Below are 22,399 nucleotides of genomic sequence, written 5' to 3' on the forward strand. Positions count from 1 at the left end.
GCCGATCAAGAGTTCACTCAGCCAAGTCACTGAGGGCCGGCGTTCTCATCTGACAAGAAACCATCATCTCACATAAACTCACTGGCAGCGCTTGATACGATGTGGAACGATAATTACGGTGCACCAGGGTGAGTACCTTTGCAATGTTTGCATGACTACAGATTCAAAGAACATGCCCTACATAGCTATTCTAACCCGTAAGTTAACGTTGTGTCCAGGCTCGGCGGATTTTGACATCACTCTAATATGTCGCAGGCAGAGGGGCTATAATCCCAGCTATGCACCTTCATACGGCGGGTATGTTCTGTTTATGTCACTAGCAGGTATCTCCGAGATGACTGACTGACGGACATTAAAGGTATGGGCCTCCTCCTGGACCCCCGCCCGAGTGCGTATTTCGGTTTATCTCAAACGCGCCTTCTAACTTCTGATTCTCAGATCTGCAGAGTAAGGCTCCGAGCTTGTTGCATTGTCATGTACTTTCTTATCCATTCATCCGGTTTCAAGGCAGGGTTATCCTGGGTGGGTATCGAAACATTGTCCACTAGTACAAAGCATGCTAATTGCAAACTAAGCTACCCGTCTCCCCATGGGGCCCCTCCGCAGTCGTAAGCCTTTGTGCCATTGGCTGGGCTTAGTTGACGCTGCGATCATTTAGCTATGATCCATACGGCCCACCCCCGGTGCCAAGGGAAGGTTATCCTGGCGAAGGGCATCATCACCACCACCATCATCACCGTGAGGAGTATGATGCTGGCTATGGCGGTGGGTATGGTGGGCGTGCTATTTCTATTTTAGTCAAGTCACAAAGCCAATGGAGAAAATAGGAAATGCGGCTCCGACTTACCATCCCAGGCCGCCTCCCAACGAACATCAGCATTATGGGCCTCGTTTCCTAGGGCCTGACCAGAATGAAATGCAGCCATACTTCAAATACTCCCAGTGCAATGGAAGGAAGAAGGCGCTATGTGTGCGTCACTTTCCCGGACCATTTTCGCGTGGTAATCACGACCCACTCCAACTACTTCCAGATTGGAATAAACTATCTCGGACAAGACGGCGAGTTAAGCGGCTGCATCAATGACGCCCACAATATTCGCAATTTCCTTTGCAGTACGTTGTGGCGGTTCATCTTGATATCAGCACTAGCTTACTACAAAATTCAAAGCCCATTATGGCTACAGAGAGGAAGACATCGTCATGCTCACTGACGATTCACAGCACCATCGTCAAATTCCTACCAGAGAAAATATTGTACGTGTAACTTCTTGGTCTATGCATCACACATGTACTGAAATGTGCAGTTGTATGCCATGCGCTGGCTTGTCAAGGAGGCCCAACCCGATGATTCTTTGTTTTTCCACTGTCAGCGTGGTTTTTTTCTTTGATAACATCGGCTCAAACTTTCCTTCAGATTCAGGGCATGGTGGTCAGACCGAGGATAAGGATGGTGACGAAGCTGACGGTTACGACGAAGGTAAATACATCTTTATTCCCATTTCATTGCTCACGTTACGTTTAGTTATCTATCCTGTACGGATTCAAATCTGCGCTTTCTCATGCTTCCATTGACCTTCAATGTCTAGGTCGATTATCAAGAAAGCGGGCATATCGTCGATGATGTAGGTTTTCCACCTGCAGTTCCAGGTATATCTCTAATATCGGGAATAGCTTATGCACGAAATTATGGTAAAACCCCTCCCAGCTGGCTGTCGACTTACTGCTATCTTCGATGTAAATCCTTTACTTCTGCCGTTCTTTCGTATGCTGAGCCACTATAGTCATGCCATTCTGGTTCTGCTCTCGGTGAGTAAGCTTTGTCCTCCCCGACCATGGTCTTCCACTAACGCAATTACAGATCTCCCTTACATGGTACGTACAACATATTACCAGTTACATAGCATTGATTGCAACTCACGCGGCCACGGTAGTACTCCACCGAAGGTAAAATCAAAGAACCTAATCTCGCAGCAGAAGCCGGCCAAGGACTTCTATCAGCGGTGAGCTCCTACGTTCGCGGGGACGAGCGTGGTGCATTAGAGTCAGCTATCGGCGTCTTCAAGAGTTTCATGGGTCAAGGCGAAGCTCAAGAGGCTCATCAATACGCTCAACAGACGAGAACCAGTCCGGCTGATGTGGTAAGGATATTTCAAATCGGAGTCCTCGATTCAATTATCAACCTTTGTTCAGATTAGCTGGAGTGGATGTAAGGACTCACAGACCAGCGCTGATACCCAGGAGGCTGGACGTGCTACTGGAGCGATGAGCTATGTGAGTACTACGCTTGCTTGATCTTCCTTTTACGCGCTGAACTTTTGTGGTGAAAGGCTTTCACAACCGTTTTAGGTGCGAAGCGAGTGTGTACTTTTGACTGTCGCTCTGCTGACACCTGTACAGCGCGAAATCCGGGACAAAGCTACGAGCAGCTCCTCAATAACATCAGGGATGTTCTACGAAGCAAGTACAGTCAGAAACCACAGGTAAAAGTCTTGTCAATTAATGAATGCCTTCCTTACTGAAGCTTGTCGTCAGCTCTCAAGTTCGCATCCGATGGTAAGTTTCTCTCTTTTACTCGGTTTGATCTACGTGCCTGATCAATCTATATAGGACACTGACATAATGTTCATCTGTTAAGTGGTATAATGACTTTTAAGGGAAAGTATGAGAAGCTCCATAGTTAGAAAATGATGTATTTTATCGACAAGGGATAGATGAATATAATGGGTCGGCCAGATGTCAGTGCACGAGGATTCAAGGCAAAGATGAACCACAGAACCGTTATAGCGAGGCTTCGATCAGGTCGCTATGATTATTGTAGGTGGTCAATCGTAGTGCGATATGAGAGATGGAGCCACATCGCTCCTCTGATCCAGGACTTTGATCTTTTGAGGTATGCGGCACGGTGGCGGGCTTCAGCAACACGCCTGCGAGTTCTAGGAGTAACGGACTCATCTTGAGTTCCAGTCAAGTGAAATAGTATGCGATGGTAAGAACTCACATCATACTCTATGATGTTTTCTTCTTTTTCTTTTTCTTCACCTCACCATCTGCTGGTGCCGCACCGTCATTAGGCCGCTTGCGCTCCCGCGCGCCAAGACTGAGACTCGTCTCGCTGATTAATGACGCTTTCGGTTCATCAACACCGGCGGGCTTGAGGAAACCCTTGGACGCAGGCGGTGGACGTAGGTCAGTCCCTACGTTTCCGGTCTCGAAAATTGCTTGTTTGGCAGACTTATTGAATTTCTTTGCCATGGTCGACGTTTTCATATCACTGAGAGAAATCCCTTTTTCTTTCTTTATAGAATCCGGCGAAGAGCGTGTCGGTTCGGGCGGCGTTTCTGTCGTTGGTTTGCCCTGTGATGAAAAGCTTTGGGAACGCAGGAAACATAAGTATAAGAGAGTCAGCGCACCGTCACTTCCTCTCCTTTCTTAAACACGCGCCGCCCATTGGTTCGCGTCTGTGCTGAGCTTGATGAACTCGAAGGCTCTGTCGGGAAGAGAAAAGGAAGATAAGAGTCTTCATAACTGACTGCGTCGCTACAAAGTTACGATAGTTGTAGGATTATTCCGGGAGAACGTGAAGGTGCGCACGATGTTACTTCCCCCCAACTTTCCTGTATTTCCTGGGGTATTGCCCACTGGTCAGATTCTTTGACTTTAGCTTTTTCCAATTCGACTTCCTTCAGCTGCTGTGCTCGATGAGCATTTTGCATGAATCTGAGACTGAGAGTTCCATTGCTGAGAGTCTTCGGTTTTGCAGACATGAAGAGCAATCTTGGTCCGTATGTTGGTGCAGCACGTTGTGGTGGTTGCTGATAGAAAGGAAACACGAACAACTGTTGGCGGAATCGGGCCGGGATCCGCCTGGTTCCGAAGATGGCCAATCAATCCAGGGTCTACGTAGTGCGACGTGAAGGGCACAGAAATAATGAATTTATGGATACAGTGTACATTGAATGGGCAACTACTGTCTACTATTAGTATCAGCCGGAGAAACAAACACATTGCAAGACGAAAAGAATAATAATAATATGCACGACAATGTTTTACGCCCAAGAAATTTATCTTCCGATAGAATCCATGAAGGTTGAAAGATCCAGGCCCTGATACTCTTCCTCCGGTGGCAAATCCTCCAGGCCATTGAGAATATTCTTCTGGCTGACAGGGCCTGAAGCTTCTTTCGCTTTCTTTTTTGCAGCGGCGTCTTCTTCCTGGGTGGTCCGCCGGAAGAGATCCAGTACCAGATCAGTATCCATGGAAGGTAGACCGGAATTCTGCTGTGTGACGACAGAGTTCGCGATGTTAAGTTTGAATCGTTGAAGCCTACAAAAAAGTCAGAGATGTTGTTCGACAGGTAGGAGTAAATGAGACAGACCCCATGATCTTTTCTTCCAAGGTTCCCTTGGTAATCAGACGGTATACATTCACAATCTTCTTCTGTCCGATTCGATGGGCTCTGTCCATGGCCTGAAGATCCTTCATGGGGTTCCAATCATGCTCCACGAATATCACAGTATCGGCACCAGTAAGTGTCAATCCGAGACCTCCAACATGAGTGGTCAATAAGAGACAGTCGATACTGGGATCGGAATTGAACGTCTGTACGATTGCGTGACGCTTGCCTGGATCCGTCCCACCATCCAAGCGCATGTACGTGACGGATGGCATATGCTGTTTGAAGAGGTCCGTCTCGATAATGTCAAGCATCTGCTTCATCTGGCAGAAGATGAGAACACGGTGCTGCGAGAATGTGCTGGCACCAGCATCGGAAACGGCGTCGATGAGTTCACTCTTCCCTTGATCTGCTGTAACAGTGTTTGCTGCGCCACCACCGATGCCGCAATCGGTCAAAAGTTGTCTGAAAGTTTTTAAGTCGCAAGATACTACTTAGCAACTAACTGATGCACATACCGTAAAGCGAGAAGTTTGGGTGCGTGCTGTATGTCCTCGAGCGTCTTTGTCTGACTATTGACTTTCGCGAGAGCATCAGTAACTGCCGCAGCATCCTTGAGAACAAGAGCAGGATGATTGCAAAGTTTTCGCAGATATTGAAGCGATTGGAAAACATGCTGCTGCCCCTTGTTTTCTTTAGCTGAATCGGCGGCTTGAATAGCATCTTGGGCGTTGTGTCGAGCCTGAGACTGGGAGAAATCGTCGTAGAGATGCTTCTGTAGGTCCGAAAGTTCACAGTAGTAATCCTGAATGATTTTCGGCGGCAAATCATTCAGAACATCCTCTTTCAGTCTACGCAACAAGAACGGTAATACTTGTTTGTGCAGAGCCTCCAGAGCAAGAGCAGCTGCAGAACAAGATAATTAGTGAATAACACGAATCTTGAGTGAGTATACATACCGGCTTCACCAGTCTTTGCCTTGCCATCTCGGTTCGACAATATGGGTTTCCCAAATCTTTCGTTGAACGATGCTTCGGTTCCCAAAAATCCAGGCATCAAGAAGTCAAACAGACTCCACAGCTCTAGAACGTTGTTTTGAATGGGAGTACCGGATAAGATAAGGCGATGCTGCGCTCGAATGGATTTAACAGCTTTGGTGAGCTTCGTCTTTGCATTCTTGATTACGTGGCCTTCATCGAGTATACAGTACAACCAATTCAAACCCTCTAAATTCGATATGTCGTTGCGGCACAACTTCATAAGAAGTAATAACAACATCGAAAGTACCGAGTTTGGGCAGAAGACGAGCCTCTTTCTCGAGCATTCCCAGTATATAGAACTGGTCGCATCTGGTCGGCATACTTGAGGATCTCGTAGTACCAATGGCCGGTGAGGGTTGGGGGGCAGATGACGAGAGATGGAAGAGGGACACAGTCGGGAGCTTTGGTGGCTGCGTACTTTTCAGCACGCTCGAAGTGCTTGCTGGCTAGGATACATATCGATTGCAGAGTTTTGCCCAGACCCATATCTGTGTCATAGTAAGTTTATTGGAGTATTAGTGTGCCACGGGCATCACTCACCATCACATAATATTCCGTGCAACTGATATTTCGCAAGGAAGGCCAGCCAATTGACACCGTCTTGCTGATATTTCCGGAGCTCGGCATTGATGGAAACAGGGACGTCATACTGCTCAACTTTACTGCCGTCGAGCAATTGAGTCAAGAACTGTCGCTCATCATCACGACGCTTCAGCAGAACTTCAGGGAAACCAGGAGGATCGGGTAGTCCAGCCTAGCCCAGCGTGTTAGTGTTACACGAACTTCCGAGCGTAAGGATACGTACCTCCAACGGTACCATCTTGACGAGAGAAGCAAACGTATTCGTTGCTGTCGATCGAACATCATTATCAGAGTCACTCATTCGACCTAGTATAGGAACGACTAAGAATATGACATAGGGCAAGGCCTTGATATCAAGTTTTCGGACGATATCTAAGAATTAATTAGTACTAGCCGTTCAGAGGTAATGCAAACACTCACGAAATATCAATTCTGTGGCACCTTGTCTATTACCTAAGTGACAAGGGATCACCCAACAACGGAACGACGTTTTCAATGACATATCGCATGGCCTCGGGCGTCATCACGTCGCAGATAGTCGCAAAACACTTGGCGCTCGTTTGGCGAATAATAGCGAACCGGCTACGTAGAGCCAAAAGTATCTTGGGGAATAGTTCCGTTAACCGAGGCCAGATGTCTTCGTGTAGTGCCGGCACGATTGCTTCCAACACACTTAATGAATCGATGATATCTTGTCCAAAGTGCTTCTCGATGAAGTATCACATTCTGCCGGTGTCTCTGCAAGATAAAGATGAATGCAAAGAAAGAGAAAGAAGAGAGGTTCGCCTTCACCTGCTTTGAACGCACTCAGAAGTCCACCGGCCATCGATTGCCACATGTTAGGAATCACGACCAATAATTTGTTTCCGAATTTCTTGGATAGTTGATCAAACGCCAGCCGAGCGCCTCGTCGAGACAACTGTGCTCTGGGATCCTCAGCGGATGGTGCGCCATTAGGTTTATTCTTCGTGCTACCTTTGCCATTCTTCGCTACTATGGGGTCATTGGTGCTAGAGGAAAACGAAGAGGACACCGTCCAACAGCTTCCGCGTGAAAGCGAATGCAGGAGTCTGAGCTGTATCTTGGCAAAGAAAAGTGCACAAATTTTTGACGATTTTGTCCGGAGGCTGCGCAATTTGATGTTTCACGCAAAACTCAATGAAAGAGGCAACGGCTACTGCCGAACGAGTTTGCAAGTCGACATTCTCTTCGTTCTAAGAATTGGTCAGAACGACAAGCATATAGGGGAAAAAATGCCACGTGCCTTGATTCCGTTCATGATACCCTTAACGACTGGGCTGACCTTGTCGGGCATACTCTTGAAGGCCACAAAGGCGGCAGCAAAGGCAGCGGAGACTCGAGTGTCGTGTTGTGCCTTGACTTCAATATATCGGTCGATGCTGGCGAGAATGCCGTTTCGCTTCTCCCCTATGACATTCAGTTCACGCTTCTTCGTCCTTCCGAGACTGTCCTTGAGCCGCGTGAACATCGGACCGCACGCAGCTTGAGCAGTTTCGATTGTGAAGCAGTCTGGTATCTTGCCAGTGATATCAATCTCAGTTCCAAGAGAGGGTATGGACGATGCGGGAAGTTTGCAATCTTGATTGAAGGCGTGGAGAAGCGCAATACATTCGGTGTGCAATCGAGCGAGCATGACAATCATCTCGTGGTATGCAGCTGGAGGGTTGCCTTGAAGCCATGCCAGAGTTTTTGCGCTAAGCTCTTTGGCCAATTGGGAAGCTTCGTGCAAGGATGAACCAGACGCAGGGAACTTGGAGTCGTACTCGTGAGCCCACTCTTCTGCAATGACCGCGGTAAGGAATTTCTGGACCATGCTGGTGGAATCGACATAATGCAGGAGAATGGGACCAAATAAGGCCTCTGTCGTTGACATCTAATGAATACAGTCAACAGCAAGCTTATGCAATTGAACTCAGTCGCTCACATCCTTGGGCCAAAAGGCAACCAACTGGGCCGATGCCGTGGCTGCCGCAATTCGAGCTTTCAGAGTAGTTTCAACAGACACCAATCCTAATTCCTGCGAAAGCATGTTCTTGTCAACGTTGTGTCTTTCGGGCAGATTTTCCCCGTCTGTCGGTTCCGTAGTTCGGTAGAACAGTGTTGGATCAATGGGAACTCCGATGGGTGTCATTATAATAGAATACCACTCTAACAGAATCGCCGGTGTCACCATCTGTTCCATCTGTTCCGGATCCGCAGAGGTGAGAACGGACAGGGTAAGTCGCCACGTTTTCAAGGTAGCTTCACGAATGTCGGTACGTTCTTCGACAACGAGATTTTGAAACAGAAGGCGTAGGAATGGTACGTCGATCCAATCGCGAGGAAGAGAAGGCACCGTCATAAAGGAATACAGCGTTTCTACAACGGCGAGACGAACGTTGACGATGGTATGCCGAAAGAAAGGAAAGAGAGCAGGTGCTAATTTAGTAAGCGGAAGTCTAGTTGGCACGATAATGAGAAGAGATTCATAACAGCATAACAGAAAGCGTGGTGTACTCACCCAAAACTGTCATTTGCGAGAAGAGCAATGACTTTGTTGTAAACAACCAGCTTTCCTAATGAGCATAAATACACAATAGCTTCTCAACAGAACGTAAACCACAAACCTAGGAGGTCCATAACGGCACCAACGCTGGAGCTCAAATCGTCTTTCATGTCGCTCAGGCATTGCCATAGGACAAGCAATACCTGATCCAAGGACTCCGGCAAATGTTCCACAAGATGTCCAGCCACCGGAGAAAGACAGGTCGCCGCTACTGAACGAACATCATCGTCACGGTCACTCAGGCTAAAGGAAACGTACGATGTAAGTATAATAAATGAAGATAGTTAACAAAGAAATATACCCCAGTAAGGCCGCTGCTACCACGCCACGAAGTATCTCTTTACCGGTGTCGTCGAACTCGCTATCTTCCTGTTTCACAGGGGTAGTGCTGAACAAATCGCTGCGCACTGCAACTTCATACTTGATCCCCAGCAAACCTGCGTGCCGAACTTCCCATATGTGCGTTCTCTGTTCAGTAGCAGCCTTGGATCTTGACCTACTACTGCTACCAACGGATGCAGGTATAGTGAATGTTTGCTGGATCATCTGCAGAAGAATTGAATGGACGTGCAGGACCGAACGTCGGGGCATGTGTATCAGGAGCGATGCGAGAGTTTGAGAGACCGTTTCTCTGACTGGCGCAATCACTTGGTCAGAGACGAAATCGCCAAATCGGTCCAGTACGAATACGCAAAGGAACTTCGCAGATAAAGCGTTACACCACTTTTCATGAGCAACTTCATTTTCCTCCCAAGTGGCTTCGGCTGGGTGGCGAGGTCAGTGATGAAGGTGGTATTGTAGAGTGCTCTTAACGCACCTTGCATGCCGCCATATTTTCCTTGTATCTTGAGAAGCTCCCGCAAAGCCATGGCGGCACCATGTCGGACTTCCCAGGCGTCGCTGAAGAGATTTACCTCAAGGACCTTCACCACTCCGTCCCAAATCCAATACCCAGGCCGTACTTCAAGTGCCTTAGATTGTTTGACTTCTTTAGGAGAGACGGCACCTCCCTTTGTGGGATCGAATGACGACTTTGTCTGGGGACGAGCCATTCTGAACGGCGGGACTGCCAAGACGAGACGCTGCATTTGGCTTATCTTCTGCGGCTACCAGGCGAGCTCTACAACGGTGAAAAGGTCAATACCATGTAAGAGATTAGACAATCGGCAGACTCGCTTATTAGATGACCCTCCAACACTCGAAGCAGGTGCATATTTAGCGCCGGCACTTTGAGGCGGTGGAGCAGTCACAAACGCAGTGTTTCCAGGTTTTCGCTTCCGTTTTAAACGATTGCGTTCACGAGCTGACAATGTAGACATCTCAACGTCAGGACAAGATGCAGACGTTGGGGAAGGATCCGCTGGTGTCATTGATCCACTACGCGAATCCGACTCCTGAGTCACTGCGTTTGGCGAAGGTGCAGAAACGTCCATGGAAGGAACAGTAGGCGATAGAAGGTCGCTCGCAGCCATCGGAGGCACCTCCATCTCGACGTCGCCTTCATGGTCTATTTCCGAGGTCAATTCCTTATCCAGGTCAATTTCATCAGGCAACATTGTCAAGGAACTCGAGACCGAGACGACCCATTGCTTCTTTACGAGCTTTTTTGACCTCCGCGGCACTGGACAGGATACCAGTCGGCCTTTGAAACTCTTTGCCGGAGGAAGCAAGTAGAAGCTTTCCCTGCAGGATAAGCTCCTTCACAGAGAAATTCGGATATTCCGGTGCGGGGAGAGACAACTGAGTATCAATCACTGGTTTGGATTGACTTTCATCGTTATATGGTCTCCAGAGAGGTGTTAGAGAAAAGATATGAGAAAGAGCAACAGAAGCGGCCGTTCGAGTGTCAAATGACTTTGAATGAAGAAATGGGATGATCTACAGAAGCAGAAATTTGATATTAGGATTTCATGTGCACGAGGTAATGATAAGTGGATACTGTACCCGAGCAACCACTGACATTAACTCGGACCACGATGCTGGATCTCCGAGTGATACATGCTGGCGGTTTGTCTTGATTTCTTCCTCTATAGCCACATCACCAGTAACACTCTTGGCGGCCAATTGAGCCAGCTGCTTTGCAGCAGTAGTCCTCACTGAGGTAGAAGAGCCGGTGTCAAGCAGAAGGAGGAGCCGGTCCAGCCTAAAGGAGAATTAATTTTAGAACTTGGGCTGCGGAATATTGCATCACCTCGAAGTCATGCCGTAATAGGAAGGTGTTGTTTGCCCGTCCGGGCCGGCTGATTGAATGGAGTTTTTGTGGGTTTTTCTCACGGGGCGTCTGGAGAGATCTTGCCGTCGTCTTTTTATTCCCTCGCGCGGCTGGTCGGAGTTTGAATTTGAGGCGCCGTCTGGAAATTTTTATGATGCCCTCTTATACATCCCCTTTCTTTTCTGAAAGAGTTATGCTGTACTGGATGATGTATAAGAAATTGTCCGCGAAGATGCAAACGTTGTTGGCGACCAGTGTATATTTTATCATTGAAAATTCTAACCTTACCGTATACCCATCACAGACTTTGTCTCAGCTGCGCAATACCTATATCAGTTCGCACTTGTAATGCTATACATCATACCTCATCCCATCAGATCTGCATGTTCTATCGAAGGGTTTTTGACGCTATGGCAGAAACGGCAGTAAAAATGGAATGTAAGAGAAGAGCATCTGCGCTCTTAGAAAGGTACACTAGTGTTTATGCACAAAGACAATTGGTGATGTAAGGCGAGCAGGATAAGCACGTATCTCGGAAACGATTTTTTAGCACCGATATATGTCGGAGAAAGAAACCATTGATAAGGACTGAGTACTGAAAGTCTGGTATTCGATGTTCTCAAATTCACAGCACATATGGATCATCTGGCCCCTGGGGGTGACGGCTGACTTCAATGTAATATCACAATAGACAGATAGAAGACAAGACCACACGCCGATAAAGAATATCAAATGACCTATCGTGAGCACAATGAAGCGGTTGAACCATTATGTTACCTATTGTGTTGACGAAAGTCTTAGACAGATTTGTGGTAAGACCTTCTTGAGTACTTGTCAGTTCGTTTCAGCGAAGGAAGGAGGATACCGCACAATTCATTTAGGATCCTCGTAACCCGCAAATATTGCCTCCTGCTTAATCACTACCGTTTTCACCTCAGAACCACATGGAAACGGAAAAGCTTGTCTCGTTCGCGCGCATTGCGTGCCACCAGCCTGGCGGGAAAAACAGCATGTCCCCTGGATGAAGCGTGGTGCTCATAGCCCCGGGGACCACATCCTCCCAGAAAGCAGGATACTCATGGTTATCCTGAGTGGTAAAGACGTCAACACAAGAGGTGTTGCTGATAGACGGCGTCTCTTCGGCATACATATGTTCCGAGCATTTCGGAGAAGCCAGCCATACTGTCTTACTCCCTACAACCTGTACTTGAAGTTGTTGAGTAAGAGTCAGGGAGTTTACACAATCAAATACCGTAGAAATTGAAGTATGGATCCTACAAGGACGGGTCATCAGGAGGGTTGTGATTGAGCGTTAGCGTCAAATATGAAGTTGACGTACAGTATGAGCAGGAGAGATGGTTCCTCGGGGACCGAGCCAAGTGTTTAGAACCAATTGTTCATCATTTCCTGGAGGTGCATAGTTGGGAACAGAAGGGCCAGAATAGACGTAATCCGGTACAAGGATATCAGCTCGGAGGTCGGGAAACTGCATGAAAAGATTATGTTGAGCCAAATACAGCATTTTCTCCGGAACATAAGAACAAGTCTGATCATCAAACTCGAGGGACGCTAGAAATTTGTCCCAGGGCATTAGCTGTTGTGTCCAGTCATCGTTCCGATAGTCTTTGCCTACTTCGATAGGAACGACACGCCCCGGACCCGCTACCGTGCGAAGATACCGTACAGAGCACCAAGGATGGTTCGTTAAAGCAGGCCAATCGTTGGCGTAACTACGTAAAATGAAGGGAGACAAGGAAAGCTGGGATCGAAAGGACGACAACGAGGGCTGAAATGGTAGGCTGGGAACATCAAGAAGGGCAGTGCATAATGGCTTCGGTTCAGAGGGGTGGCGTGAAGGAGCTGGGAGGACTCCCACGTTTGTGGGGGAGGGAAACTTCGACTGAACGTCCTGGATTAGAGCATGAATTAGATCGAGTCGGCCCATAGCACCTGATATAATGATAGCACGATCCAAAACCTCGATGGCTTGTAGATATGCTGACTGGTCGGACAGCGTTAGAGCTTGTAAGATCGACGTGTCCGTGTGAATCCTTCTCCACCAACCACTCTGGCCTTTCGACATCCGGTCATACGAGATCTTTATGACGTCCTCCAGGTCATCAGAGACCTTTGAATGCGAGGCACCTGCACAGACGGCCCGAGCAGTGGAGAAAAGACGTTCACAGTGCTCTTTTCCGCAATTTGCCAACACTGCATCATAACTATTTGTCAAACGGATGAGTACCACAAAAAGGATTGACATACGAACATCCTGGTCATTTTCTAAGCTACTCAAAATGATCTCCCCATATTCCAAAGACCAGGACATGTTTCAGGAGAGTACGCTGTCAAGCTGCTGGGCGCTGAAAATGGTGGTGCGAATCCACATTCTGTTATTTCCGCTCTATTACATAAGAATCTCACAGTCGGTATCGGCCCGTCGAGTATCTCAAAGAGGCAGCACAGCCACGTGGTACCCACGGCTGTTCTACTGCATCCTCGGTGGCTGTCGACGTTGCTGTCGGCATTGGATGCCTTACCAGTCGCTGATTCATGACCGCCACGAGTTATTAGGTCTCTCACCCTCCTTTGGGGCTACCGCGACACACGACAAGCCCATGTCTTCGCTGGACGTTGATCGTTCAACCCTTCGTTCACCGCGGTGGACAAAAAGAGGCTCATATATTCCAACGCCTCTCACAAGAGCTCATATTCAGGAAGCGCTTTCACGCTCGGAGGACTATGGGATAACACTTGTATTCTTGAAAAAGAATTTGACAGACATTGGAGCGTCGGTCGTGGAGGAGCTGGCAACCGTTGGGAGGAACAGTCCTGATGATGGGTACCCCGTGGAGAGGTGCGTGTTCTCTTTATGCGATACGATGACACTTTAGTGACCTTTTGAATTAGACTGGCATTGGGGAACAACTATCTGACGACTCTACCGATGGAATTCGCGCATTTATCGCGTCTGCGCTATGTAAATTTGAGGAGCAATGCTTTTACAACATTCCCTGACGTGGTAAGTCCCTTTACTAGGCCATTGCACTGACATACTCACTCTTGCGTAGCTAACTCTGATGCCCTCCTTGGACACGCTGGACATTAGCCATAACAAGATCAATCAATTTCCTTCGCGCCCCGGAGAGTTGATCAAGTTGAAGGTTAGCCCATCTTATAGTTACATTTTTGGCCATTGGAATTGACATGTCACAGGTGTTTTGCGTTTCTCGCAATAAGATTACAAGAATCCCAGAGTACCTGTCCAGGTTCACCAATCTCGCAGTGCTAGAGATTGAGCGAAACCCTATTGAATGGCCGCCAATCACCGTCATGAGTCGTCCTGCCAAGTTTCCTAATGCAGAGGCAATGAAAGAGTGGATTCATAACCTTCAGACCTGGATCGAAAGCGAGACAGGTGATAGCAAAGGTCAAGATGACTCTGGTTTCGCTGAATCAGAAAGCTGGTCTCGCTTTCCGGTCACCGAAAGTGAATTTGATGCCGGTGTCACCCCACATGCTCGGTCTTTCTCTCTTGATTCTAACCTCTCTGTGTCCTCCTTGGCGGAGTCGGATATCGAAACCCCTTCGTCATCTTATGACAGGCCTCCGCCGCTGCACCTTGGCATACTCTCTACTGATAGCGCAGAGACGTCCCCAACACGCTCTTTTGACAGTTATCTCCCCAGCCCCGCCGATTCAGATTCTTTCGCCATGAATGATCCGACGGCACACCCTAGCCCGACCGAAAACGGTCAAAGGTCGGCGTATGACCACTCCAGGAACGCCTCCTTTGCTAGCGGGATGCGCAATTCAAGGAGGAACGGTTTATCGGGAAAGAAAAGTATGCCTGATCTGCGTACTGCCAAATTCCCTTTTGCTTGGAAGGCCCACGACCCTCCGGAACGTGTCTCCGCCAATAGCACAAGCAAGAGCAAGATTCCGGACGATTTTTCCATGCCCTCACCGCTTTCTCAGCGACAAGATTCTAACTCGTCAGCGAGTTCTGGAACACGTCAGAACAAACCTCCCGGCAACGGAAAAGAACCTGTCCGTGAATCCCCCCCTCCGAGGGCCTCCACTTCTTCCATAGCCTATTTCCGACGTCTATCCACTCTTCCCCTGTCAACAATATCTGACACACTCCCTAAACCTCTCATCTCTCTGATTGAATGTGCTCGCAGCATCCTTTTCGCGGTCTGCCAAATATATCAGACACTCGAGCATTATACCGTCCATGCTATAGATGACCGTTTGTCTTCTGTGTTACGGAAAGTGCTGGATCCCGCCAGCCTTGACATGATGCAGCTTATCAACTACCTCGAGCGTTTCGACGCCATCAGTCGAAAGATCTTGCCGCCTCCGCCTGTGTGTCGAGGTGTCGTGGAAAGTTGCAAAGATACCGTTGCAGTCTTTGGCAAAGCCGTCGGCGTGCTGACCCTGCAACTGAAGGTGATAGCAACTGGTGATGATGTCCGGTATCTCAGGTCTATGTTATTGGTCCTATATGGTGCTGCTGCAGAAATATCATGGGCCTGGCAAGCTATGATACCACATATTGAAGCCATTAAGCCACTACTGCGTAGCAAGCCGCATCCCACGCCATCACCCAACATGTCCGTGGACCCTTATCCGTCTTCTATCCCTTCAACCTCTCAATTGAAGTTGGAGCAACCTTCACCTCTTTTATCTTTGCGAGCTGGCTCTGCGGGGGTCGAGAGGACGCGTGTAGCGCGACGACATGCTGGCTCTTTTAGCTCGAAAGACGTCGAGATTGGTAAGAAACTACCTTCCTATGATGATGCCCCGACGTTGTCAAGGGGAGTCGCCGTTTTCACGCCTACCCTGCGTGCTCCCAAACGACAGGCGACCCTTGCTCCCATGGCTGTCACGATCTCTTCACCTTCACCAACTAGCCCGTTGCCCAGTTCCATGTCAGCTTCGTGGGCGGGCGAGAGTTCACGAGCGATCCACTCACGTACAGGTTCGCAGAGTTCCCTACCAGGCTCCTCGGCCTCTTCGTCCCCATCCCTCCCTCCGAAGACAGCGTTTTTGGAACTCCCCCCAAGTTCTAAGACACAGGTCGACAAGGAAGCCATCCAAGCCGTACAGAATGCCGTCGAAGTTGCTCCTGTGGTGTGGAATCTGATGGAAGAGGTTTTAGGCGATGTATTAGAAGCCCAGGCAGATGTGCGTGAGAGCCTGGATCGGGCAAGGTCTGTGACAAGACGTTTGAGCGACCTAATTCGTGCTCTGAAGGAGGGTGATTCAACACGGGATAGAGGCAGCCTTCGGGAAGATGCTCATATATTTTTAAAGGTATTTTATAAACAGGTGTGGCTTCTATGCATGTTGTTGATGACGATTTTAGACTGTCGTTCAATTGTCCAACATTGCCAAGACATACAATGGAGTCCGATCAAGCGCTCTTCGGAATAACATGTACAAGCTCACAAACTCTACAGAGGAGTTTGCAATTCTTCTGCATGTGTCGTCTTTCTCTCCGGCTTCCACGCCGCGACCATACTCACCGATGTTGTCTATGTCTGCCTCACAAAGCAGCTTTCTCAACCCTGCAGAAGATTCTCGTTTACAGTCTAGTTTCTCTAGAAGCGCCCGTGCTCCTGGGGGCTTCAAAGTTCCATCTCCAACGGCGCCGCACGACGGGTCGCGCAGTGCTCCGCCTAACCAGACATTTAAAATGCCTGTTTTACAGCCGACTTCGTGGTAAGGAAACCCGAGTCGATGCTAGTGATTCCTCCAGGGTAATATTTGTAGTTTTCCATACGTTTCACATCAGTCGTTTCCTGTTTTTCTTTTTCTGCCCCTCTTCTCGTTGTTGTTATTACTTTGATCTGTTATAATCTTACTACCGTGCACAAGGCTATTTATCCAATATATCAGATACTTTTCGAGGATGTTCATGCCGAACGAAGGTGTCAGATCGGCAGTTGATCGAGGAAGGCAATCGGAACTTTGACTACAACCGCCATCAAGATAGTGCTACCTTACTGCCTGCCTAGCAATACTCGTCGACATGGATTCTGCACACGCCAACGTTGTCAACGATCTCATCGATATCTTCTATACATGCCTTGGGGAGGAAAGTCCTGACGTTGCTTTCCCACCATCCCTGCTTGCTAGTCTAGAGGAACCGAGCGGAACGAAGGCTCACAAAGTCTCCTGTGCATCGACATGTTCACAAAAATCTCTGGAAGCTATTGGAGTCCATATCTTTCATGGCGGGCTCAGTCTCGCCATTCTCAGTAGCGATGGTCTTGCCCAGACGGTTCATAGCAAACAATTTCTCGTGGTAAGCTCTTCGTCTCGTCTCGCCGGTCATGTTATGCATTATTTTTCTCCTTAGAAACTCAAAGACGACGAGCGCCTGATACCAGCCATCAAAAACGTTTCGCTCATGCTCTACCATGGAAACCTAGATCCGATACAGCTCTTTTTCACTATGGTTGGGTTACTCTACGTCAAGAATGGCTGCGACTTCGTGATGAAATGGATTCGGCGCCTGGTGAAGCCTGCACTGAGAAATTTGAATGAATACGTTAAGGTGCTTCGGTTGTGCGTGTGCCTTTTTTTTAAGTTCACCTGAGTCATGACTAATTTCTTGCTTCGAATAGGCCACGAGAAGTGCCCACCCGATCGTTACTCGCCAGCTATACCTACAAAGCACATCTTGAACTGTTCTGGCTATCCACCTGTCCCTAGTCCCGCGAAGTCGAAGACGGATACAGCCCATCTCACATAGTAAGTGACAACGTCACATTTTGATATTCTTTCTAAGCCCTCGGCATAGTCGAAAGCGGCTCTTGCAGAAAGCCCGCCTATCTGCTACAGCATCACTTGAACAGATAGAAGATGACATGAAGAACTACCTAACTTCAACAGGCTTTCCAAAGCGGAGACGTCTTTGGTAATCGAATTCTGGACCTTGACAGCCTAAAACAACCTATACTTGTCCTAGATATTTTGCACACTATAATTTCACTCTGGATGGCTACTTGATTCTCATTATGAAATATGTGTCTTCGCAAAGGCTGCATTTCAGATGGTCGCTTTATTACCCGCTTAAGCATGTTATCGGCACTAAATTCAGTTATCAAGAAGGTGACAATGATCGATCGAAAGTTCAACTTTGTCCTCAACTACTACTTAAGTACAACGTCGTCCCTCGGACCAGTGCGCCACGTCCCGCCTTGCTCTATATACGCCGCAACACACTTGGAATTATCCCATTCGCCTACATTGAATATCTATCTCGCCATCACGATGGTTCGACAATCTGATACCTTACCTGAACTGGATGTGTATATCCTTGATGCGGTTCGCCATTCGCTGCGCAGCTCGACACTCCCTCCCAAGCCACTTCCCTTCCTCTCGGAGAAATCTCAGCACGCCTATATCGAATGCTCTATCTCTGCTAAAGACGCCAAGGAGGCGGGTGGCGACGATTTCCTGACCATGTACCTTCACATGTTACTCCAGGAGATGCTTCCCGGAGACACTTTTCTCAGCGCACGAGAGGTAATTCCTAGTATCTACTCTGATTCTGATCCTTCATTGAGCGTTGTCAGATAATTGTAGCGACGCTTCGTCATGGCGATACCTTGAGTCTTGCCTTTCATCACCTGATGAAGTCCTTACGGGGAGCTAGCGTTCTCAGTCAACAACGAAACTCGGCCGTTGACTGGAGATTCGTTTAGCAAGGTCATTAAACGTATGATTGCCCAGTGCTTTTTTGGACGGCGAGAAGGATGGTGAATGCTGTATCGAACCTATGAAGAAATGGATCGAAGGTGTCTTCCGACTTCCGGCCATGGAAGCCATTGCAGCCTATAACCGTCAGTGCGTACCTTCTAATTTTAAAGTAGTATCGCCTACTGATACTTTCATAGCAAATACCTCGGCAGAATCTCCCGAAAAGAGAATAGCGTCGAATATGATCATCCAGTCCACCCTTCCCTTCCGAAGCGACCTCTCCCTCTTGCGTTAACCAGCAGTGTCAAGTCTCGCTCGCTCGACACGATGAGACTTTCTCAGAATGTCGCCAACAAGAAGGACCGTCGACGTGAGAGCTTGAATGCTCTTCGGGCCTCCCCTATGGCAATGACGCCTAACAAGAGATCCTTTTCCAACGTCAATAATGATTCGAATAAGCGCCCTCGTAAAAAGCGGATACCACTTCCGATCTGGAGAGACGATATGAAGGAAAACATACCACCCACGATGTCGCACCGGCGCTCCTCACAGATGCCGAATCGTTATACCACTTCTACCGCTACCCCTGAACGGGACTTTACTCAACGTTGCATATATTCACGCTCATCTGTACTTTTCATTACCAGACACAGATGTCAAGCCGATAATCAAAGCGAATGGGCTGCTTTTACTACCCCGAACTGTGAACGTCTTGTGTATGTTTCCTGTATTTGCCCAAATCATGATGTTGTCTGACGCCATTGTACAGCTCTTTAACTGTCCACTACATGCAGTCTATTTGCCTTTACGATAATATTACAGATGCCCATCCACGCGAATTCTTTTGTTTACTCTATACTATTTTGTCTCTAGCGAACTCTTGATTTGTACGATCCTTGATCATCATCCTAAAACCCGTCTATACATCCTACTATTTTAATGAAGAATTCAAGACATATATGCCTCCGGTTCAGTTGAACAGTGAACACCCGTCGCGAACGTGAAGGTTTATGGTACGTCACATGATCGCGAGGATACCTTGTTTTGGTTGGGTGCCACGTGAGTTTTTGTTGCGCTCAACTCCTGCTATCTCCTACTACTACTTAGCTACTAGCGAGGCTCCGCATTTCTAGCCAACAGCTCTAAGTTCAGTTGATGGTATCACTCACGCTCTTTACTCTAATTCTCTATGCCTTTCCTCTACTCGCTCAAAGCCAGAACGTACCAGTGCATCGCGATCTTCTCGAAATCGGCTTCACATTACCTCTTCAGCGGACGTCTGTGGTTCAGCCATTCAATGGTATCAAACCAGAAATTTAGAATCTCAAGCCCCCATTTCCAACGTTCAGCGATAGTGTGTTCCCCATCTGATGCTGACCTGTTTCCTCCAGTTGACCAATATATTATAGCACCTACCTTGTCAAAATCCAGTACGCCTAGTGGTCAGGTGGTTATCTCATATTGTAAATTTATGTATTTTAGGGTTGGTGGACAAGACTTTTGGGTGACGCTCGATACTGGATCTTCCGATCTGGTACGTTCCGTGCTCTCTCTCGTTCTCGTACTTATGTCAAGGACAGTGGATCCTGTCCAGCAATTACTCATCATCAGATGACGATGGGGTTGCAGAGTACAACCCTTCGTCGACGGGTTCTTTGCACTTAGACTTGCCGTTCGAGCTTGATTATCTCCTTGGATCTGTCACTGGTTGCATTGCATTTGACACCGTTTCCCTTGGGGCCTTATCAACTATTCTCTCAAATCTTTGGTGAATAGAATGCCTCCTTTTCGTGCTGACGTCCACTTACCCGAAAGCAGGTTTAGCCAACCATACGAACAATATCAGTATCTCTGGCAACCATAATTCTGGCATTCTGGGCCTTGCTTTTCCTTCAGCCGCCAGCATCACAGATGGTACAGCAGGCTCTCCTTTGGCGAACATATTCAACTATCTTCCTGGCCCTCTTCGATTCTTTGCGCTGAAACTTGGACGAGAAGAACATCATCTCGTTGACCCTACATCATCCTTCTCTGTTGGACAGCTCGACCCTGCCTTCGCAGCCGATTTTTCGAACTTTAGCTTCTACCCTGTTTCAAGCGCTGGAGCCAACGGGTACAACTATTGGAAACTCCCGCTTATATCTCTTACGATCAACTCCACTGATATCCCGCTGTCTCCTTCTTCACTCCCAGGTTCTCGACGCCCTGTCGCCGTTCTGGATACAGGAACTACGTTCGTATTGGGACCTACCATTGATGTGGAAACCTTTTGGAATACGGTCAGCTCGAATGGCAATATTACTCGAAGGAATCTTGTTACAAACCTATGGGAAGTCAGATGCCAAAAAGCTCTAGTTGCTAGTTTGGTTTTCGGTGAAGGTGCCTACAGAAAGGAGTTTTTTCTGCATCCGGAGGACCTTAACTGGGCAGGTGAACGGCTCCGATGGAAACTGGTGTATGGGTGGTATCCAGGCCAACGACAGAGCAAGCTCAGCTTCTTTGTAAATTGATAATCTCAAAACCCGCATTTAGGTCAATTCCGGAGACTGGCTTTTGGGCGACGTTTTTCTGAGGGTAAGCGTGTGCATGTGTGGGAAAGCGATATTAACGCTGCCTCTAGAACGTTTACGTCTCACACCATGGTAAAAATACTACCCACGATCCTATGATTGGACTCGCCAGCACGACAGACATCTCTACCACTCTGCAAGAATTTCGTCAAGGACGCGGGCCTGACATGACACCTCTAACGTCAATACAAGTTCGTGAACGAGTGCATCATTCAGACCCTTTCCGTGCAGCTATTGTGTATTCTGTCTCTTCGATGTGCGGATTCCTCGGAGGCATGGTGATAACGGTCTTATTTCGGCTTCAGCATCAGAAATCTCTCAGAAAATACAGCTAAGTACGGACATATATACGGAATAATGATCGTTTCAAATTCTGGCCGATGTCCACTTCAGTGAAGCACGTAAGACCGACGTCCGACGAGAGGGAAGGGAGCGATGCCACCAACGGGGATGGAAATACGCAGTCGATACGATGATGAATGCAAACGCGACTCCCGCAGCGGCCCCTACAACTGGCGCAATAATTTCGACCAGACTAGTTGAATCTGTCTTAACATTTGAAACAATGGTACGAAAAAATGAAGGGATCGAGCCACCTGTAATACATGACGAATCGGAACCATCGTCTACAAAAAACGCAGACGAGTTGAACACAGCGGTTGTGGCAGTAGGCGCCGGCACGGATGCCTGCAAGATGTACCACCCTTCTGGGACCGTGACGAGATCCCAGGAGAAGGAGTGGACGGACATAGGTATGGTGGCAACCAACCTCGAGCTGTGGCCTCTGCTCGCAACCAACAATGACATGGATCCCATGTCTATCGAAGTGCTCCATTCAAAGGTGGTCTTGCCACATACAGTCGTGTTCGCGGGATTTTTGAATGCAAAGGAGATGGTACCATCGTTTTCTCGTCCTCTGCCTCCATGGCTGTCTTCCTTCCCCCAGGATGCTCTACAGTGAAGCCCAATCAAACCGATAGCCCAAAGTAACAGCTTGCTCATGATCTACACAGCGTCAGTGCAAGAATTTGACACGTTAAAATTGAAAGCCTACATAGCTGGCCGACGTCATGAGCGGAGGAAATCTGTAGTGAGTGCATGGCAACTTCTGAATTAGGACACGCGATCTTGAGCGGTTAGGATGAGAAAGGTGACTTTTACTCAGGCTTGCAAATGCCATTGACCGATGAGAAAGATCACTTTACGGTACATTATAAGCCGGTCTGCCGGTTATAGTGTTCACACTCACTGTTGCTCCGATTTCGTACCCACTGGTCATGTGCGGCCCGGACGGCGGGTAGCGGGCGGCTCTCATCATTCTTA

General features: G+C 48.1%; 8 protein-coding genes across 8 annotated transcripts; 4 read left to right on the forward strand and 4 right to left on the reverse strand.

The window, feature by feature from the left end:
• Positions 1-814: 814 nt before the first annotated feature.
• EV420DRAFT_1270279 (peptidase C14, caspase domain-containing protein) lies at positions 815-2,634 on the forward strand (the record flags this gene model as incomplete). The annotated part of the gene is made up of 16 exons (XM_060467560.1): positions 815-970; positions 1,032-1,113; positions 1,169-1,254; positions 1,305-1,365; positions 1,415-1,477; positions 1,523-1,533; positions 1,587-1,622; positions 1,672-1,734; positions 1,782-1,806; positions 1,859-1,872; positions 1,932-2,138; positions 2,191-2,271; positions 2,328-2,346; positions 2,398-2,480; positions 2,533-2,553; positions 2,608-2,634. 16 exons carry the CDS (start codon positions 815-817, stop codon positions 2,632-2,634), a joined length of 1,035 nt encoding a protein of 344 aa, XP_060330715.1.
• Positions 2,635-3,006: 372 nt separating this feature from the next.
• Positions 3,007-3,764, reverse strand: EV420DRAFT_1479717 (uncharacterized protein; the record flags this gene model as incomplete). Its single annotated transcript, XM_060469605.1, has 3 exons — positions 3,007-3,354; positions 3,411-3,537; positions 3,592-3,764. The coding sequence occupies 3 exons, from the start codon at positions 3,762-3,764 to the stop codon at positions 3,007-3,009; spliced, it is 648 nt and encodes a 215-aa protein (XP_060330716.1).
• Positions 3,765-3,842: 78 nt separating this feature from the next.
• Positions 3,843-10,851, reverse strand: EV420DRAFT_1542310 (SNF2 superfamily chromatin remodeling protein). Its single transcript, XM_060473152.1, is given in 22 exon segments — positions 3,843-4,323; positions 4,376-4,858; positions 4,912-5,299; positions 5,353-5,647; positions 5,734-5,921; positions 5,974-6,187; positions 6,239-6,387; positions 6,436-6,468; positions 6,488-6,706; positions 6,808-7,025; positions 7,057-7,229; positions 7,280-7,909; positions 7,961-8,474; positions 8,537-8,591; positions 8,643-8,824; positions 8,883-9,345; positions 9,399-9,591; positions 9,611-9,701; positions 9,758-10,107; positions 10,136-10,459; positions 10,526-10,724; positions 10,773-10,851. The coding sequence occupies 22 exon segments, from the start codon at positions 10,781-10,783 to the stop codon at positions 4,062-4,064; spliced, it is 5,634 nt and encodes a 1,877-aa protein (XP_060330717.1). The 5' UTR covers positions 10,784-10,851; the 3' UTR covers positions 3,843-4,061.
• An 812-nt stretch (positions 10,852-11,663) lies between these two features.
• On the reverse strand, positions 11,664-13,182 carry EV420DRAFT_1542316 (uncharacterized protein). Its single transcript, XM_060473153.1, has 4 exons — positions 13,059-13,182; positions 12,133-13,004; positions 12,046-12,067; positions 11,664-11,999 (listed from the first exon to the last, which is right to left on the reverse strand). The coding sequence occupies exons 1-4, from the start codon at positions 13,120-13,122 to the stop codon at positions 11,728-11,730; spliced, it is 1,230 nt and encodes a 409-aa protein (XP_060330718.1). The 5' UTR covers positions 13,123-13,182; the 3' UTR covers positions 11,664-11,727.
• A 229-nt stretch (positions 13,183-13,411) lies between these two features.
• EV420DRAFT_1642795 (RAM signaling pathway protein-domain-containing protein) lies at positions 13,412-16,524 on the forward strand (the record flags this gene model as incomplete). The annotated part of the gene is made up of 5 exons (XM_060477411.1): positions 13,412-13,650; positions 13,704-13,815; positions 13,865-13,957; positions 14,010-16,112; positions 16,165-16,524. 5 exons carry the CDS (start codon positions 13,412-13,414, stop codon positions 16,522-16,524), a joined length of 2,907 nt encoding a protein of 968 aa, XP_060330719.1.
• Positions 16,525-16,740: 216 nt separating this feature from the next.
• On the forward strand, positions 16,741-18,166 carry EV420DRAFT_1542319 (uncharacterized protein). Its single transcript, XM_060473154.1, has 5 exons — positions 16,741-17,106; positions 17,161-17,369; positions 17,429-17,508; positions 17,543-17,555; positions 17,605-18,166. Exons 1-5 carry the CDS (start codon positions 16,831-16,833, stop codon positions 17,723-17,725), a joined length of 699 nt encoding a protein of 232 aa, XP_060330720.1. The 5' UTR covers positions 16,741-16,830; the 3' UTR covers positions 17,726-18,166.
• A 1,811-nt stretch (positions 18,167-19,977) lies between these two features.
• Positions 19,978-21,411, forward strand: EV420DRAFT_1620646 (aspartic peptidase domain-containing protein; the record flags this gene model as incomplete). The annotated part of the gene is made up of 4 exons (XM_060475592.1): positions 19,978-20,040; positions 20,087-20,213; positions 20,325-20,959; positions 21,127-21,411. 4 exons carry the CDS (start codon positions 19,978-19,980, stop codon positions 21,409-21,411), a joined length of 1,110 nt encoding a protein of 369 aa, XP_060330721.1.
• On the reverse strand, positions 21,212-22,366 carry EV420DRAFT_356118 (uncharacterized protein). Its single transcript, XM_060481830.1, has 4 exons — positions 22,326-22,366; positions 21,673-22,275; positions 21,420-21,621; positions 21,212-21,365 (listed from the first exon to the last, which is right to left on the reverse strand). Exons 2-3 carry the CDS (start codon positions 22,076-22,078, stop codon positions 21,443-21,445), a joined length of 585 nt encoding a protein of 194 aa, XP_060330722.1. The 5' UTR covers positions 22,079-22,275; positions 22,326-22,366; the 3' UTR covers positions 21,212-21,365; positions 21,420-21,442.
• Between the last annotated feature and the right edge of the window lie 33 nt (positions 22,367-22,399).

Source organism: Desarmillaria tabescens, assembly GCF_030435595.1.
Source record: "Desarmillaria tabescens strain CCBAS 213 chromosome Unknown EV420scaffold_17, whole genome shotgun sequence".
NCBI lineage: Eukaryota > Fungi > Basidiomycota > Agaricomycetes > Agaricales > Physalacriaceae > Desarmillaria > Desarmillaria tabescens.

Excerpts from the sequence above, each read along its gene's own strand:
- EV420DRAFT_1542319 (XM_060473154.1), top strand. The coding sequence starts at position 16,831 with ATGGATTCTGCACACGCCAACGTTGTCAACGATCTCATCGATATCTTC. Across the intron at positions 17,107-17,160 it reads ATAGCAAACAATTTCTCGTG|AAACTCAAAGACGACGAGCG; the intron begins GTAAGCTCTTCG and ends TTTTCTCCTTAG. Across the intron at positions 17,370-17,428 it reads TACGTTAAGGTGCTTCGGTT|GCCACGAGAAGTGCCCACCC; the intron begins GTGCGTGTGCCT and ends TGCTTCGAATAG.
- EV420DRAFT_1542316 (XM_060473153.1), bottom strand. The coding sequence starts at position 13,122 with ATGTCCTGGTCTTTGGAATATGGGGAGATCATTTTGAGTAGCTTAGAA. Across the intron at positions 13,005-13,058 it reads AGAAAATGACCAGGATGTTC|TGTTGGCAAATTGCGGAAAA; the intron begins GTATGTCAATCC and ends GTTATGATGCAG. Across the intron at positions 12,000-12,045 it reads TCCATACTTCAATTTCTACG|TACAGGTTGTAGGGAGTAAG; the intron begins GTATTTGATTGT and ends AACAACTTCAAG.
- EV420DRAFT_356118 (XM_060481830.1), bottom strand. The coding sequence starts at position 22,078 with ATGAGCAAGCTGTTACTTTGGGCTATCGGTTTGATTGGGCTTCACTGT. Across the intron at positions 21,622-21,672 it reads CGATTCGTCATGTATTACAG|ATTCAACTAGTCTGGTCGAA; the intron begins GTGGCTCGATCC and ends ATGTTAAGACAG.
- EV420DRAFT_1542310 (XM_060473152.1), bottom strand. Across the intron at positions 7,026-7,056 it reads TTCGCTTTCACGCGGAAGCT|CACCAATGACCCCATAGTAG; the intron begins GTTGGACGGTGT and ends GTTTTCCTCTAG. Across the intron at positions 4,324-4,375 it reads TTGGAAGAAAAGATCATGGG|GCTTCAACGATTCAAACTTA; the intron begins GTCTGTCTCATT and ends ACTTTTTTGTAG.